This window comes from Girardinichthys multiradiatus, chromosome X, assembly GCF_021462225.1.
Source record: "Girardinichthys multiradiatus isolate DD_20200921_A chromosome X, DD_fGirMul_XY1, whole genome shotgun sequence".
Taxonomy (NCBI): Eukaryota; Metazoa; Chordata; class Actinopteri; order Cyprinodontiformes; family Goodeidae; genus Girardinichthys; species Girardinichthys multiradiatus.
In genome coordinates, this window is record NC_061817.1 from 15,749,647 (window position 1) to 15,768,547 (window position 18,901).

At 40.3% G+C, this 18,901-nt stretch overlaps 1 protein-coding gene and 2 long non-coding RNA genes across 3 annotated transcripts; 2 read left to right on the forward strand and 1 right to left on the reverse strand.

Moving 5' to 3' along the window:
- Nucleotides 1-5,691, forward strand: LOC124862397. The gene is made up of 2 exons (XR_007036917.1): nt 1-108; nt 5,512-5,691. It is a non-coding gene; the product is annotated as an uncharacterized LOC124862397 (long non-coding RNA).
- Nucleotides 5,692-5,740: 49 nt separating this feature from the next.
- Nucleotides 5,741-12,899, forward strand: LOC124862396 (carbohydrate sulfotransferase 12-like). The gene is made up of 4 exons (XM_047356283.1): nt 5,741-6,154; nt 8,087-8,239; nt 9,041-9,220; nt 9,713-12,899. Exons 1-4 carry the CDS (start codon nt 5,789-5,791, stop codon nt 10,259-10,261), a joined length of 1,248 nt encoding a protein of 415 aa, XP_047212239.1. The 5' UTR covers nt 5,741-5,788; the 3' UTR covers nt 10,262-12,899.
- Nucleotides 12,900-16,618: 3,719 nt separating this feature from the next.
- LOC124862568 lies at nt 16,619-17,207 on the reverse strand. Its single transcript, XR_007036944.1, has 3 exons — nt 17,070-17,207; nt 16,929-16,971; nt 16,619-16,831 (listed from the first exon to the last, which is right to left on the reverse strand). It is a non-coding gene; the product is annotated as an uncharacterized LOC124862568 (long non-coding RNA).
- Nucleotides 17,208-18,901: the final 1,694 nt, after the last annotated feature.

Consider the following 18,901-nt stretch of genomic DNA (forward strand, 5'->3'; position numbering starts at 1 on the left):
CGGGATCTCGCTCCATCTCTTAGGGGAAAACAGCGGCTGTCTTCACTCGGAGCGCCGACAGGGCAGGCTCAGCTGACGCGACGGGAGGAGCAGAAAGGGAAAGGAGAGGTGAGAACGCTCGGTTTTAAATACATTTGTTCTTATTACATAAAAATGTTAAATGTAATGTGATATTTTAGAATACACCGCTCCTGCATACACCTTTGTCGTGGTGCGCCGGACCTCTTTGACATCGTTAGGCACACCGTGAACGTGAGAAGACAAACTCGGTTCTTTTCTATCCCCTCATATAAGCTCCCCTGAACGACGCGGGTACCAAGCGAGTCCTGGGCGGGTTGGGCTTGAGAGCTCCCGGTGTGCGGGAACAGCATCTTCCTGGGGCGCTGCTCTTCCGTCAAAGGTCGCATTGTGTCCGGTCTGGCTTCCGCTGGCGGCTGCTGCGGACAGGACGCAGGGATTTCTATGAGCCGAGCCGTCAGCCCAGGCTTTGTTTGGGCTGGATCTGCATGTTACGGACGGGGCTTCGCGCCGGGTGGGAAATTAAACGTATATAGACAATAGTTAAGGTGACTTTCGCAACGTAAAACTTCAAGCTTTTTGAAAATTGTAAGGTATTTATGGTGAAAAATGTAATTTCTCTTGTGCTCAATGTAATTAAAAAACATCTAAAACGAGAGATTAAAACACAAATTAGCTAATTAACTGTAATATTTTGTCTTATATTTTAATGATAGATTAGGGATTTATTATTAAACAGCCACATCCATAGTAGTAGCAGATATCATCACACTTTATTTGCTTCACTCCTTCATATTAAAAAAAACACGAAATTACAATATTATTGTTGGATATTGCAATATTGATAATAACTGCCCAACATTTTCCTTACTAGTCTCTTTCTTTTCCATCATCATGATGCAACCACCTCTCTCCTGGAGCTTTGGCTTCTTGGCAGCAAAGATCTTTAGCAGATGGACCTAAAAGACAGCGAAAGCCCATCCAAATAATCATGTACAGTTATGCACTCAATACTTGGTCGGGAATCCTTTTGCAGAAATGACTGCTTCAATGCGGCGTGGCATGGAGGCAATCAGTCTGTGGCACTGCTGAGGTCTTATGGAGGCCCAGGATGCTTCGATAGCGGCCTTTAGCTCATCCAGAGTGTTGGGTCTTGAGTCTCTCAACGTTCTCTTCACAATATCCCACAGATTCTCTATGGGGTTCAGGTCAGGAGAGTTGACAGGCCAATTGAGCACAGTGATACCATGGTCAGTAAACCATTTACCAGTGGTTTTGGCACTGTGAGCAGGTGCCAGGTCGTGCTGAAAAATGAAATCTTCATCTCCATAAATCTTTTCAGCAGATGGAAGCATGAAGTGCTCCAAAATCTCCTGATAGCTAGCTGCATTGACCCTGCCCTTGATAAAACACAGTGGACCAACACCAGCAGCTGACACGGCACCCCAGACCATCACTGACTGTGGGTACTTGACACTGGACTTCTGGCATTTTGGCATTTCCTTCTCCCCAGTCTTCCTCCAGACTCTGGCACCTTGATTTCCGAATGACATGCAGAATTTGCTTTCATCCGAAAAAAGTACTTTGGACCACTGAGCAACAGTCCAGTGCTGCTTCTCTGTAGCCCAGGTCAGGCGCTTCTGCCGCTGTTTCTGGTTCAAAAGTGGCTTGACCTGGGGAATGCAGCACCTGTAGCCCATTTCATGCACACGCCTGTGCACGGTGGCTCTGGATGTTTCTACTCCAGACTCAGTCCACTGCTTCCGCAGGTCCCCCAAGGTCTGGAATCGGCCCTTCTCCACAATCTTCCTCAGGGTCAGGTCACCTCTTCTCGTTGTGCAGCGTTTTCTGCCACACTTTTTCCTTCCCACAGACTTCCCACTGAGGTGCCTTGATACAGCACTCTGGGAACAGCCTATTCGTTCAGAAATTTCTTTCTGTGTCTTACCCTCTTGCTTGAGGGTGTCAATAGTGGCCTTCTGACCTGTATATCTTGTCTAGGTTTAGACTTAGCTAATCTGCCTGGTCTGGCCTAAGCTTTGATTTAAGATTAGAAATCCATAAGATCCACAGAAAAGTGTGTAGACAGTGCAAAAATATCAGAAAGTATAAATCAAAGACAGCTTAATTAGATTTAGTATTAGAAACTAACCCGTTTTTTATTTGTGATATTGCGGTGATGATATCACTGTGTGGAAATTATTCAATATTTTTTTTATTTGGGTTAACAAATGGAAACAATAACTGTAAATATGATGAGATTTATACATGTTTAAACTGCACAGATGGATGGAAACACATCTGTTAACCTGAAGTGTCATGAAATATTGAGCTGTACAGGATGTGAACTGACGGCGAGACGCATCCAGGAAGGCATCAGAGATCATGGAATAAATAACGTTTGCACAGTCGACATGCCCCTTCACCGTCCATTTTTTAAAAGCCGTTTAAAAACTTATTATTACTTATTGGCCTGCAGCCCCACTGAGGCTTGACTCAACTTTTGTAGATACTAATTTTATTTGTTGTATTGTTTGGTTTTTACTATGTTTTGTATTGAATTTTTAGGTTATTCACATTGTTGTGTGTTTACCTTTGTTATTTCATTTGATGTTTTTTCCTTATCCTATTTATCCCCGATGTTCAGCACTTTGTTTCAGCTGCGGCTGGTGTTAAAGCACTCTGTAAATAAAGTTGATGATGATGATCAAGTTCAGTTTGTTGCCATAAGAAAACTGTCAGCTGTGCAGCAAGAACAGTATTTTCCAATCAGAACTATACACAGAAAGGACCCAGCCCTGTCGTCTATGCAGATGACAACTGAGTTTAATTTGGTTTTTAGAAAATATTAATGTCATTGCAACAGCAAAAAAAAAAAAAAAACAACCTAATATGTGCTAAAAGGTCTTATCACATGCACAGAGTTACTGAACTTGCTTGGTAGCTCAGTTAGAAAAGAACTGGATCTTGAGTTCAAGACTTGGTGTTGTCGTTCTGTTCTTTCTGTTTGTTGCGCTGCTCAGTCTGGGCTAAAACAGGTCCGCATCTAGACTTCTAGTAAACCTCTTAGATGTTGTCATTGTTCAGACAACAAAACAAAATGTCACTGGGAAAAACTTTGCTGCTGGTTCTTTGTTTAGAGGAAGTGCAAAAAAAATAAGATTATACTCATTTTTGCATTAAGGCACAAATGTTCCTAATCTTTATCTATATTTTAAATTCAAACTTAAAGTTACTAAACAAAAATGGTGGGAGTTCTTAGGTTTGATACTTTCAGTAAATAGTATAAAATAATTTAGATTTGCCAGTATTTGGGTGGGTTCTTTACAAATCAGAGCCAATCCAAGCAAGGGCGGCCAATTCTAATCACTTTCACATTGGTGCATCTCTAGTAATAAAGTATACTTACACATAGATAAATTATTTACAGTATATTTTATTTTAGATGCACAATATTTTTAGTTTGAAGATAAATTATTCGTTAGTGTAATGTCCTCTTCACATATAACCTTAACCTCAAATGTAAACTACATTTATAGGTTGTTAAACCCTGTGTTTATTATCCTGTTTACTATCGTGCGCATCTAATTTGTTTTAAACTCAGACATTTTTTTTATTAAAGATCTTGCTTGATGCATTTGGAGGCTGAAAATGTCGGATCGTTTTGTTTTTATTCAGGGAAAAACCAAGAATTAACCGAAGAATGATTAAATTTTTGCAGCCAGAATGCCTTGTCATAAATCGAGCGTCAGACTTGCTCAAACTTTGAATCGTTAAGAACCCAGTCTAGCAACTATAGCGATGTCAAATTATATTATTTTACATAAACCATTAATTACATAAATATTCAAAATAAGAATAAATAAGCTGGTTAGGAATCGATCGGCTGGGATGTCACCCTGAGTCTAATGGGAGGTACTGGTCTCTTCTGGGACTAGACTTTTGGCTGTTTGGATGTTTCTTTTGAATTCTCTACAGAACTAAATGATTAATATTGAAAGCGAACGCTCCCATCGATAAGCTGACTGGGATAAGATAACAAAACAAAATCTGGCAGGAATTTCCATAAAAATAGACGAATGTAATAATGGATATAATGCACACAAAACAGCGGCTCATCCAACCAAATCTTGGAAACTGATCAGTTCTCAGTGGGATGTCAGCTTCCTAGAGGGAGAGTTTCAATGGGGAAGCGTCATCACGGAGCACTGGTCAACCAATCCGAAGCAGAGTTGGGGTGAAGTACAACACATTATATGATAAATTTCTTTACACATCAGAGAGTCTTTAAAAATGCCAACAAACCATCACTTATTCATAATAACATCTAATGACTGAGGCTGTTCTCACATTAACGATGGTGTTAAAATGTATAGTTAACGTGTTATTTTAATGTTTTTTAGATTTCTAGATTAAATGAAATCAAATTTAATATATAGTAAAAATTTAAATGAAAAAATATGTATATTCTTATAAAAACCTTGATTTGGCAGCTTTTATTGAAACACACTGTTCGTTTTGAAGAGGTCTGGTAAAAGAAATCGGTTATCCTGCTGATATCTTACACTGTACCAGTAAATGTTGGACTGTGTTATTTCGCAGTGATTTGTGCGACTTTAGATTTTTGCTTCAGGCTGGAAAATCAAAGTAACAAAAGAGACAAAGAACAGTCTTCAGGTAGATTGAATTTAAGCTAGTTGTCTTCATACCAAAGCTGTGGACTTTGACTAGATGGCTTGAGACTTGAGAAGTAATGACTTGCTCCCACCTCTGCATCATACAGTGTAAGTTAGTTATCTTTCCTAAAGGTATTTAGTCAGACATGTTGTGTATTACATGTATGCAGGATTTATAAACCAAACTGGTCCATCTCTGGGATAAATGTTGAACATATATTTAGGGCGACCGTGGCAATGGTGGCAGGATTTGTCTGGAGGTCCTGCTATGTTGTGTCCTTGGGCAAGACACTTTACCTGCATTGCCTACTGATGGTGGTCAGAGGGCCCGGTGGCGCCTGTGTATGGCATCCTCACTTCTGTCAGTCTGCCCCACGGCAGCTGTGGCTGTATTGTAGCTTACCACTGTCAGTGTGTGAATGTGTTCATGAATGGGTGGATGGCTGAATGTAGTGTGAAGCGCTGTGGGGTCTCTGGGGACTTGATAAAGCACTAGACACGTACAGGCCGTTTACTATTTATGATGTTGGTGTGAAAATCTGTTGGGTCTGCCACCTTACAGATTTCTTCAGTTTTTTCTTATGTTGAATGTTTTCCACTTATTATAATGGCTCTCACTGGTCCTTTGGAGTCCTGAAGCCTTTAAAAGGGCTCTGTAACATTTTCCAGGCTGATAGATGCCATTATTTTTGTCTTATGTTTGTTAATGATCGGAAACATTTAAGTGTGACATACAAGCAAAAACAAATGAAAATCTGCGAGGTGTTGATACTTTTTTACAAGAATGTAAATGTGTTTTCTGTCTGTTTCTCTCCAGGAGTGTAGCATCAGTCTATGAGTGGCCGGGTCAACTCTTGCCGTCATCCTGATCCGACTCAAGAGTCTGCTGAAGCTACTGTGTCTGTAGACAGGCTTAGATGGAGCTTCTGTTTTCTTTGTAAACCTGTTGCAAACCCAAACCTCCAGTCCCTGGTTGAGGCAGAAGAACAGACCCAGGTATATGTTATAATCTTCTGCCATGGTGATGCTGTGTAGACCCCCTGCAAAACCATAAGTCTGTTGCTATGGTGACTCGGTAGCCAGGAGCTGTCACTATGGGAACATCCAGGATGTTCCGCATTTTCGTGGTCTTGGGCTCGGCCTTCATGATCCTTCTCATCATCATCTACTGGGACGATGTAGGAGCCTCAAACCTCTATCTGCACATCCCGGTATCCCCGGGCCCCAAAGTCCCTCACCCACCTCCCCAGCTGAGGCCCCACACCACACGGACCCCATCTTTCCTGTCAGACATAGACGCCTTCGTCAACCAGTTCTTAGAGCCGGGAACCGGGGAGCCCACTGACACAATGCAAGTTGATTTGAGCAACCAGTCAGAGAAGTCAGAGGAGCGTTACATCCCCCGGAGGGAATGGAAGATTCACCTTACTCCAGTGGCAGCAGAGCTCCGAGAGAGACAGGCGAGTTGGGGTGTTACCAGTCAGTGTTATTAGGCTGTCATTGTTGGGTCAGTGATGGAAAATGGGATCTGACATGTCTGACGGTCATTTTTGCCATTTGTGTTATAATTAGTAATCATTAAATGTTACGTATCTTTTTACGTATTGTCTGTTTGGCAGAAATGTTCTGCTGTCAGGCTCAGATAGTGAAATTGTCTCACCCAACAAGGTCAATGCTCAGTATTAATAAAGGACTATCCCTTCTCACTTATTGCTTTTTGCCGCAACATGTTATGCTGGTGATCTTTTTGCAAATACAGGGGTTGGACAATGAATCTGAAACACCTGTCATTTTAGTGCGGGAGGTTTCATGGCTAAATTGGACCAGCCTGGTAGCCAGTCTTCATTGATTGCACATTGCACCAGTAAGAGCAGAGTGTGAAGGTTCAATTAGCAGGGTAAGAGCACAGTTTTGCTGAAAATATTGAAATGCACACAACATTATGGGTGACATACCAGAGTTCAAAAGAGGACAAATTGTTGGTGCACGTCTTGCTGGCGCATCTGTGACCAAGACAGCAAGTCTTTGTGATGTATCAAGAGCCACGGTATCCAGGGTAATGTCAGCATACCACCAAGAAGGACGAACCACATCCAACAGGATTAACTGTGGACGCAAGAGGAAGCTGTCTGAAAGGGATGTTCGGGTGCTAACCCGGATTGTATCCAAAAAACATAAAACCACGGCTGCCCAAATCACAGCAGAATTAAATGTGCACCTCAACTCTCCTGTTTCCACCAGAACTGTCCGTCGGGAGCTCCACAGGGTCAATATACACGGCCGGGCTGCTATAGCCAAACCTTTGGTCACTCATGCCAATGCCAAACGTCGGTTTCAATGGTGCAAGGAGCACAAATCTTGGGCCGTGGACAATGTGAAACATGTATTGTTCTCTGATGAGTCCACCTTTACTGTTTTCCCCACATCCGAGAGTTACGGTGTGGAGAAGCCCCAAAGAAGCGTACCACCCAGACTGTTGCATGCCCAGAGTGAAGTATGGGGGTGGATCAGTGATGGTTTGGGCTGCCATATCATGGCATTCCCTTGGCCCAATACTTGTGCTAGATGGGCGCGTCACTGCCAAGGACTACTGAACCATTCTTGAGGACCATGTGCATCCAATGGTTCAAACATTGTATCCTGAAGGCGGTGCCGTGTATCAGGATGACAATGCACCAATACACACAGCAAGACTGGTGAAAGATTGGTTTGATGAACATGAAAGTGAAGTTGAACATCTCCCATGGCCTGCACAGTCACCAGATCTAAATATTATTGAGCCACTTTGGGGTGTTTTGGAGGAGCGAGTCAGGAAACGTTTTCCTCCACCAGTATCACGTAGTGACCTGGCCACTATCCTGCAAGAAAAATGGCTTAAAATCCCTCTGACCACTGTGAAGGACTTGTATATGTCATTCCCAAGACGAATAGACGCTGTATTGGCCGCGAAAGGAGGTCCTACACCATACTAATAAATTATTGTGGTCTAAACCAGGTGTTTCAGTTTCATTGTCCAACCCCTGTATAAGCACAATTATTCATCCGGAAACTGATTTAGGGAAGTTTTCTGCTGAAGATATTCTAGGCATATTTCTGTGTGACTGACTGTGTTGTTCTGTGTTAGTTGATTTGATGATGTTGATGCATGTCTGTGTTTTCATTTTCTGCAGAGCAGGAACCTGCTTATCGGTACTGACTCTGCACAGTCTGTGTCTTATTTTAATCTTTTCTCCTCTAAAAAATCTAAATAAATAGGCAGAGAGAACAAATACAACTAAAATACTTGCTTAAATCTGACCAGAAGTAAAAGTTGAACTTTCATGCTTGGCTTATGTCATATGACCAATATATGATAATAATAAGATAATTATTCTTCCTAATGAAACAATCAGGAAAAGAGGCGAAGGTTACTCCAGGAGGTGTGCGCCAACGACAGTGTGGTGTTTCCGGGCAAAAACCGTTCATTTGACGACATTCCCAACAAAGAGTTGGATCATCTTATTGTAGATGACAGACACGGCATCATCTACTGTTATGTTCCCAAGGTACAACATCTTATTACTAACGAGGTCTTGCTTAAGTGTGAATTATCTTTTGAAGTTTTGGACATTTTTTCACATAATTATAACCACTTATTTTATCTGAATTTCCTGTGATGGCAAACACAAAGTAGTGCATGTAGTCATAATAAGTCCACCTATTGTAATCTCGGTATTAATTGAGGTGGTTTGTGAAGGCCTCAGAGGGCTTTTAGAGAACATTAGTGGACAGCATCGTAAAGACCAAAGAACACAGCAGACAGGTGAGAGACAGATGTGGAGACGTTCAATGCAGGCTTAGGTTGTGAAACAATATCTCAAGCTATCTCACAGAGCACTCATCATCCAAAGGTGTTTGGCACCACTGAAAACATACCAAGACATGGCCGTCCACCTGAACTGAGAGGCCGGAGGAGGAGAGCATTAGTCAAAGAAGCAGCCAAGGAGCTCTGCTTAGATGGGACCAAAATGTTAATTTTTGGCCTTCATGCAAACACTATAGAAATAGAAATACACTCCACACTTTTCAGATTTTACATGTAAAGAAAATGTAACACTATTATTTTATCACCCTCTCTCTGCACGAATGTACCTTTTGTTAAAAATATATTAACATGGTTTGTTGCAACATCATAAAAACTGGAAAAGAATCAAGGAAATGAATGCAATATACAATGTACTTTATACTGCTTTTGTTGAGTGGGGATGGGTTTATTTTTCCAGAATGTCAGCGTCTCATACCATTATTGCACAGCTACTGTTCCTCTACTCGGGTTGATCTGCCTCTCTGCTTGTTTCTATCTTCAGGTAGCGTGCAGTAACTGGAAGCGTATCATGATCGTACTCAGTGAGAGCCTGCAGCAGGAGGGCGCTCCCCAAAGAGACCCTCTGGCAATTCCCAGGGATCTGGTCCACAACAGCAGCATGCACTTTACCTTTAATAAGTTCTGGAAACGCTACGGAAAATTTGCAAAGCACCTCATGAAGGTCTGTTCTAAAAATACTGCTAATTTGGCTTTATGCCTTAATGATTATATTTGGAGGGTTAAGATCACAGTGAAGTCAAATGAGCTGCTGAACTGGCTATGCATGCATGTTAAATGATAACCTAATGGAAAAATAAAAGGGTTGTCATAAAGCATGTTTTTTATAGTAAATTTGATCTCCATGTTTCTTTCTTTTAGTGATTTTAGCTTATATATGCCAGATTGTTGCTCTCTGCTGCTACAGATGATACATTATCACTCCATATACTGTAGTGTAGATTCTGTTTTATCAAGATCTGCTTTCAAAGGCTCCCACTGTGTCAGAAAACTAAACTGCTTTGAGAAACAATGAAACAGCTGATTGGTAATAATTTTTGCTCTGACTATTGAGGCTTTCTAGCCTTACAATTTAATAAAATGTCTTTATATGTTTTGTCTTTTTTTTTTGGTGTAAATCAGACTATATCCAATATGTTTGAATTAACCTTTGCAGGTGAAGCTGAAGAAGTACACAAAGTTCTTGTTCGTGCGGGATCCATTTGTGCGTCTCATCTCCGCCTATAGGAACAAATTTGAGATGCGCAACGAGGACTTCTACCGCCGCTTTGCACAAGTTATGTTGCGCCGCTACGCCAACCAGCCGACACCTCCTGCCTCTGTGGACAAGGCGTTCACTCTGGGCGTCCACCCGTCTTTCTCCCACTTCATCCAGTATCTTCTGGACCCTCAGACCGAGAAGGATATGCCCTTTAATGAGCACTGGCGGCAAGTGTATGGACTTTGCCATCCTTGCCAGATTCAGTATGACTTCGTGGGCCACTTGGAAACGGTGGAGGAGGACGCGGAGCACCTCCTACGCCTGCTGAGGGTGGACAACGTGGTGGAATTTCCCACCTCACAAAGGAACCTGACGGCGAGCACCTGGGAGACCAACTGGTTCAGCAAGGTGCCTGTCGAGGCTCGCCGGGAACTCTACAAGCTCTATGAGCCTGACTTCAGACTCTTTGGTTACGACAGGCCAGAGTCGATCCTCAATGAGTGATTCACACAGAGCTGATGCAGTTAGATTCATGCGTCTCTACATGTCCACCCCACAAGCGTTTTAACTCCATGTTTTCCATGATGCCATTTGTGCCCACAATTGTGACCAAATTCACATACCTTGGTAGCACTCTGTTTAAAAAAATGATGCACAGAGACCATTCTGGTTGTGATTGCAGGCTTTGGACAATTTGGATAGTTTTCTGTGTTACTAGCTTAGTTTTAATTATTGCTGCACTATCAGTAGTTAGCTGGTTTATTTTAGATTAAATGCAATGTTTTTAAGCATGAAAGGGAATTTTATGTTAAAACGCACTCATAGAAGTTGAGGACAGTGGAGACATGTCCTGTTTTACCTCATATCCAGACGTGAAGAGTATGTTTTCATGCAGTGTATCCGGGTGATTACTTTAGATCAGCTATGTAAGGTTCTGCATGCAAAACGTGCTGGAAATTTAGTACAGCTGCTTGTATTTGGCCAGTTTTAAGCCAAATGCCACAACGTAGCCTCAGCATAAGAAAGCACAGCTGCTGCAGCGGGCAGCACATGAGCTGGTGATCTGGGTTTGTCTCGGCTTGTTTTAAGAGACATTAAACTGGACTTTCAGCATTCCTACGATTGCTAATGCACAGATGTGCCTCTTTGTTTTACAAAAATCTTTTTCAAAGGGAAGTGTTCTTTTGTTTCTTGTTTCCATCAGTATTCGATGTTCTGTCTTTGTTTTGTTTTTTTGTAAAGTACAAACTTTGCTTTTAGACGATTCTGGGTCAACTTGCCTTTTCATCATTTCATCATCATTCAGCCCGTAAACAATCTATTTCATGCAACTAATTGCTCCTCAGATTATTTCCCTTAGTAGAAGTAGTATTTTGTAGAATTCTGAAGATAATTATAAAAATGCTTGAATCTTGCATACAATCCCATTTAATTGGATATTTTTACATTACCTGTATTTCCTATTTCCACCGATTTTACATGGGCTGTTTCACTTATTAAGTGCAGGCGATTATGACCCCTGATTAAACTAAAAGGAGTTTTAGCTCCCTCTGCTGGTTGATAAGATTTATTGGAGTCACTTAAAGTCATAACCTTGCAGCAGGCTATGAAAAGAAGGTAGTAACTTGCAGAAGGTTATACAAAGGTACATGTAAAAGTGGTAACAAAACAACTGCTGGTACAAAATCTCAGAAGTGGCTGGCAAGGGATTCTCAAGGTATGATAACCTTGAATTAAAATACTACAGTATCACACCATTAACACTGACATCAAAACGTAACAGGATCTACATGGTTTCATTAAAACAGAAAGAGCTAATTCTTCTCAAATGATATATTTATTATTACTCTTACAATGATGCTGCCTATAATGTAGGCTTTGTCAAAAATGTAGCAAAAATATACACAAAACACCCACTGAACTTGGAGGTATATTTTTAAGTGCTTATTGTGCACAATGTCCATTTCACACCATGGCTGGATGTCTTTTTCCCAACTGAGGCAGGGGGAAATGGGTAGGGGCTGTGTTTCAGCCACCTGACCAGCAGTGTGTAGCAACAGGCGGTGGAGGAGCAAAGTTGTGTTGATCTTACAGTCAAACAGTGGAAATAAAAACTTGTCACTTTCTTTCGCATCTATTTAAAAAGACGGCTGGGTGGGAAATGTTAGCGGTTTAAAGGCCGTAACTTTGTAAACCTTGGGATATCCCGATACTGATAACTGGCATATTCCTAGCGGCACCGGACTGAACAGAGTTGGTACCAAACATCGATGTCCCCTAAAAGAGTTTACTTATAATGGGCAGCATTTATCATGTGGTGCATTGCCTTGTTTTTGTAGCATTACTTCGAGCTTTGAAAACGACTGTCAAATATTCCCACACAGCTGTAAGCTGTGCAAAATGAAGACCTTTCAGTATTAATATAAGAAAGTATTTAATCACTGAGGCTAGAGTTGGAATGATGAGTTCAGATACTTGGTTTAGGTGATAAAAGTGTGAGGAAAGGACAGTGCCTTTGGTTGATAAAGTTTACAGAGAAAAATAAGTATTTTTATAGGACTTTATTTTTACTAAAATCACAGATTCACATGAAGGAACATTTGATACACTGGGGCTTGTTGATCTCTCAACTTTATTTACAGACCAAAAGAAAAACGAAGCTTTTTGGCTTAACTGTTAATGTGGCAATTTGATATAAATCTATCTTTGTTCGGTTTCCCCATCATTGTGCTTCTATTCATGGTGTATCACTCTCCATGCTGGATCTTGTTGTTCAGACTCTACATTGATGTGGTAGACACCAAGACATGTTGGTGTTTCTCCTTTATTCTTATCCTCGATCATTATACAGAATTGTTTCTTAAAAAAAGGTCGAGACTCTTGTCTCCATCGTGTGGCTATATGCTGTTGGTGTGGATATAGTCCACCTCTACTGTGTTTGTACTGTAAGTCCTGTTGGATGTCAATTCCTTTTGTTTTCTATTTATGTTTTTTGTGGCGGATTACTTTGTAAGATTCCAACTTTTTGGCTTTTTTCTGTCAACATGCAAAAAAAAAAAAAACAATATTGAAACAGAAATGTTTGTAAGTAAAAAAAGAAACCATTTATTTATGGTTCAAATAAAACAATCTAATATGCGTATGTGCTGTTTTTGCTAATGATAATTTAATCTCACAGGTAGGGATGGGTGCCGAATTCGGTACTTTTATAGGTACCGAGCAATTCTTTCAGTACTACCGAGTACATTGCATCATTGTGACACTGAGGGAGTGGAAGAGTGGGCGATTTTCCATGCAGGTGTTGTAACAGGTGTTACGTCGATTCGCGTTTCATCAGATACGGTTTCCCCAGCGTCTCCTTGCCGCTCACGCGGCAAAAAAGGCGCGTGCTTGTTGCAGGCTCGGAACCGTGGTGCTGTGCTCGCGTCACAGGGGAACTACGGTAAATCTGAAAGCTCAAATGTCATGTTTCGGAGAAGTCGATCTACAGGTCCTTCTCAAAATATTAGCATATTGTGATAAAGTTCATTATTTTCCATAAAGTCATGATGAAAATTTAACATTCATATATTTTAGATTCATTGCACACTAACTGAAATATTTCAGGTCTTTTATTGTCTTAATACGGATGATTTTGGCATACAGCTCATGAAAACCCAAAATTCCTATCTCACAAAATTAGCATATCATTAAAAGGGTCTCTAAACGAGCTATGAGCCTAATCATCTGAATCAACGAGTTAACTCTAAACACCTGCAAAAGATTCCTGAGGCCTTTAAAACTCCCAGCCTGGTTCATCACTCAAAACCCCAATCATGGGTAAGACTGCCGACCTGACTGCTGTCCAGAAGGCCACTATTGACACCCTCAAGCAAGAGGGTAAGACACAGAAAGACATTTCTGAACGAATAGGCTGTTCCCAGAGTGCTGTATCAAGGCACCTCAGTGGGAAGTCTGTGGGAAGGAAAAAGTGTGGCAGAAAACGCTGCACAACGAGAAGAGGTGACCGGACCCTGAGGAAGATTGTGGAGAAGGGCCGATTCCAGACCTTGGGGGACCTGCGGAAGCAGTGGACTGAGTCTGGAGTAGAAACATCCAGAGCCACCGTGCACAGGCGTGTGCAGGAAATGGGCTACAGGTGCCGCATTCCCCAGGTCAAGCCACTTTTGAACCAGAAACAGTGGCAGAAGCGCCTGACCTGGGCTACAGAGAAGCAGCACTGGACTGTTGCTCAGTGGTCCAAAGTACTTTTTTCGGATGAAAGCAAATTCTGCATGTCATTTGGAAATCAAGGTGCCAGAGTCTGGAGGAAGACTGGGGAGAAGGAAATGCCAAAATGCCAGAAGTCCAGTGTCAAGTACCCACAGTCAGTGATGGTCTGGGGTGCCGTGTCAGCTGCTGGTGTTGGTCCACTGTGTTTTATCAAGGGCAGGGTCAATGCAGCTAGCTATCAGGAGATTTTGGAGCACTTCATGCTTCCATCTGCTGAAAAGCATTATGGAGATGAAGATTTCATTTTTCAGCACAACCTGGCACCTGCTCACAGTGCCAAAACCACTGGTAAATGGTTTACTGACCATGGTATCACTGTGCTCAATTGGCCTGCCAACTCTCCTGACCTGAACCCCATAGAGAATCTGTGGGATATTGTGAAGAGAACGTTGAGAGACTCAAGACCCAACACTCTGGATGAGCTAAAGGCCGCTATTGAAGCATCCTGGGCCTCCATAAGACATCAGCAGTGCCACAGGCTGATTGCCTCCATGCCACGCCGCATTGAAGCAGTCATTTCTGCAAAAGGATTCCTGACCAAGTATTGAGTGCATAACTGTACATGATTATTTGAAGGTTGACGTTTTTTGTATTAAAAACACTTTTCTTTTATTGGTTGGATGAAATATGCTAATTTTGTGAGATAGGAATTTTGGGTTTTCATGAGCTGTATGCCACAATCATCCGTATTAAGACAATAAAAGACCTGAAATATTTCAGTTAGTGTGCAATGAATCTAAAATATATGAATGTTAAATTTTCATCATGACATTATGGAAAATAATGAACTTTATCACAATATGCTAATATTTTGAGAAGGACCTGTACATTTGTTGAGCTAGTGTGTTGTTATTAGATAAACTAATATATCATCATTTTACAGATAGATAGATAGATGGATAGATGTAAATATAACAACACATATTTATATACACACACACGTAAATATATACAGTCAGTCATTTTCTACCGCTTATTCCATAGTGGGTCGCGGGAAAGCTGGTGCCTATCTCCAGCAGTCTATGGGCGAGAGGCAGATTACACCATAGACAGGTCGCCAGTCCATCGCAGGACAAAACACAAACAACCAAGCACACACTCATTCATACACCTAAGGGCAATTTAGAGTGATCAATTAACCTAACAGGCATGTCTTTGGATTGTGGGAGGAAGCCGGAGTACCCGGTGAGAACCCACACATGCACGGGGAGAACATGCAAACTCCATGCAGAAAACCCATATATATATATATATGTTGCTGGAGATAGGCACCAGCTTCCCCGCGACCCACTATGGAATAAGCCGTAGAAAATGACTGACTGACTGTATGTATAGCTATATATATATATATATATATATATCTATACATACATATATATATAGAGAGAGAGAGACTACAGATATCTATACTGTTGTGATCCTATAATGGTCCTATAAATGTACTATAAACCCCGTCAGATTCCCCCTGTATGATCACAACAGTATAGATATCTATCTATCTATCTATCTATCTATCTATCTATCTATCTATCTATCTATCTATCTATCTATCTATCTATCTATCTATCTATCTATCTATCTATCTATCTATCTATCTATCTATCTATCTATCTATCTATCTATCTATCTATCTATCTATCTATCTATCTATCTATCTATCTATCTATCTATCTATCTATCTATCTATCTATCTATCTATCTATCTATCTATCTATCTATCTATCTATCTATCTATCTATCTATCTATCTATCTATCTATCTATCTATCTATCTATCTATCTATCTATCTATCTATCTATCTATCTATCTATCTATCTATCTATCTATCTAATGATGATATATTAATATAACACCGGACATGAACACAGCATTGAACGCACAAGAGCGTAATGCCATTAGTAGTTTTCATGTTCAAGAAATGTTTGAAACAGCTGAGATTTTACACTACAAACAGCTGGATGTTAAAGTTTATATATTGCGAAATAAATATGTAAAATTAAAAAGTTTTTAGATTTTGTTATTAAACGAATTAACATTTATTACCACATAAACATACACAAAAATACCGAAAACTGGTTCCCTGTGAGTACAGGTACCAATTCCCAGGTAACGGGAATCGGTACGGTATTGGTTCAAATGTGAATGGTACCCATCCCCACTCACAGGCCTACTGGACCTTAATTAAAGCTAAAGAAACATTGCTGCTCTTGAGTGGTCAAAGCACTGAACTACAACAGTAGGTCCACAATCACTGATTTCTCACAAAGAAAAATCAAACCTTAAAGTACGTTTCGCTTTTTTTAAAAGCGGACATATCATGTTTTTAAATGCTTCCTTTTCACACTTCAATCATTCAGTTGTGGTCTAGATAAAGTGGAACTGCGATGCTTTGGTCTGAACTCCTTGTTCATGTAGCTCCACAGGCTCCTTTTTTACATGTTCTGAGGTGCGCCTGAGAGCAACTCGTTTTGGTGCGGTGTCTTAAAATGCTGTTGAGAATGCTGTTCGGCCATTTTTATACTTCGAAAATATTAACTAAAGCCACAGAAAGGAGACAGAAATGGCAAAAACAATGCTAAACTGTTTATGTAATAATACCATTCAATGCTGAAACTGCAAGGGTATACCTTCAGTTTGGTTGTTGGGTGTATTAACCCACACCAATCATTTCACCGTCCCCCAGCATCAGAACGTCTTCAAAGTGACTGGTTACATTTTATTTTTCATGGAAATATCCCCACATAAGTGGGATGAGTTCTTCATCAACCTCCGCCAGTATCAAGGAGCGCTGCCCACGGTGACCTGGATGGAAAGCATATCTCAAAGTTCACTCTTAGAGAACTGCAGAAAGGCATCTCCATAACAAGAAATTTGATAAGGCTTTTGTACAAAACTTTACCATCGGTGCCAAATAATTGTGGGAGCAGATGCATCACATCATACTGAAAAAAAACAAAAACAAGATCAAACAAACATCGATCAATGAGCACCCCAAACATCTAAATTCAAGAAAGGCACATCCACAGTAGCTTCTCTTCACCTATGTGTAACTTTGTCTCCATGCACCTTGAGGCCTGTTTTTTGAGGGGCTCGTATATCCAAATGTAAGAGAATGACCAGCTTGCTTCAACCGTCTCCATAGCAACGTCTTTGAATCCAGCGGCTAACTGTTGGTGTGTTGCGTAACCCTGTATCATGATGCTGTGGTGTGAATCTGAGGAGGGGTAGAAGCTAGCACCAGCTATCATCCGTTACAACAGCTGGTTACCATGGAGACCAAAGGCCTTGCTGACAAAGGAGTCACATCGTTTTCTCAGGCAGCTGTTCCAGCTGCTGCTCCTCTACCAAGTGCTGTTTGAAGGAGGACCCCACATCATCTATATTATCTCCTTTAGACAAGAGAGACACAATTTGATTTCATTAAATAATTTTTATTGGAGGGGCAGTAAAAACAAATCACTAGTCATTTGATTGAAATTACATTGTTTTTGGCTTTGGAAATATCAACTCCAAGACCTATTTGCAAAAAAAGCATATTTGCTTTGTTGTTGGAACAAAGATCATAATAATAAAATCGTAAACTGATATAAAATAAAGTCAATTTATTCATGTCCGACCTTATGTTCATAATCTGTCACTCATCTGTCACAGAGTAAATAACACAAATAACTGTTTGTAGTTCTGATTTTCCTTTATCATATATTTACATGTCTGCTAAACAGTTTATTTGCAAGAAAGTTGGGCTTTATTTGATTACAGTTGACAACAAAGCAGGAGTTTCTAGTTTTAAGGGCCTGGTGTCTATTGTTCACACAAATATAATTAGCAGGAATAAAGCAGAAAGTAATTTCTAGGCACATAAATTTTGTTTATAAAAATTTTTTTGGAAAGACAAAATTTTTATTTCTGGCTCCTGATCTGTGAAAATGCACTAACCTGATAGATGAAATAGTGTTCTGTGAACATACGGACAATTTAGCAAAGATTATCCTAAATTAGACAGTTTGTTACCAGCAGCATGCACATATATATATATATATATATATATATATATATATATATATATATATATATATTATTTATTTATTTATTTTTTTTCTCAGTCCTTAGTCTTCATCAATAGACAGAAAGACTTTTAAAAAGCCTCAAAAGAATGTTCAACACGATGGTTAAATATAGAAGAATTAGTGTTGGCTGAGGTTTGCTAACCATCCTTTTACAACATGACACGCTTTCCTGAGGTTGTGCTGAAATGTCTGTAATGAGCTTTGGTCAAAACACCCCAGAGACAGAGAACAACAGTTCTTCTTCCCAGTATGAATTTACAGCTGTGGGTAAAATTTCCTCAAACTGACACTGTTATGCTGCATTCAGTGGCTTCTCTACTCAAGTAAGGTTACCCAAATGGCCGCAACACAGTAAACATGAAGCCTTTATGGATATTTTACTCTAAGGGTACAAATTAAAAATTAATTTTGGTTTCTGCATTCCAGAATAAAGTAGGAAGTTGCCAGCTGGAGGAAGAAGCTTGTACTCAAAACATGAACCACCAATACTCTGTAGTCCATCCTGGTCTACAGAGGAAGAATATGACAGTCAACCTATTTTAACCAAGCTAAGATTTCAACAGAACCCTAGAAAAAGTTTAAACAACGTGTTACATTTTTGTTTCCTTCTTTTAATCCAAACTTCACCCACAAAACGGGAAAAACACTTTGCTGCAAAGGTTTCCACATTTATTCATGTCACAATAATAAACTTCATTGTTTTGAATTAGATTTGTATGGGATAAACCAACACAAAACAGTGAATAAGCTGGAAGTGAAAGGAAAGGGAGACAAAACAAAATGACTGAAAAAATGTTGAAAACAA

What these genes read in the sequence shown, in the direction of transcription:
- LOC124862396 (XM_047356283.1), top strand. Translation starts at nt 5,789, where the DNA reads ATGGGAACATCCAGGATGTTCCGCATTTTCGTGGTCTTGGGCTCGGCC. An exon ending in CAGAGCTCCGAGAGAGACAG is followed by an intron (nt 6,155 to 8,086) that starts GCGAGTTGGGGT and finishes TGAAACAATCAG; the next exon opens with GAAAAGAGGCGAAGGTTACT. An exon ending in TCTACTGTTATGTTCCCAAG is followed by an intron (nt 8,240 to 9,040) that starts GTACAACATCTT and finishes TTCTATCTTCAG; the next exon opens with GTAGCGTGCAGTAACTGGAA.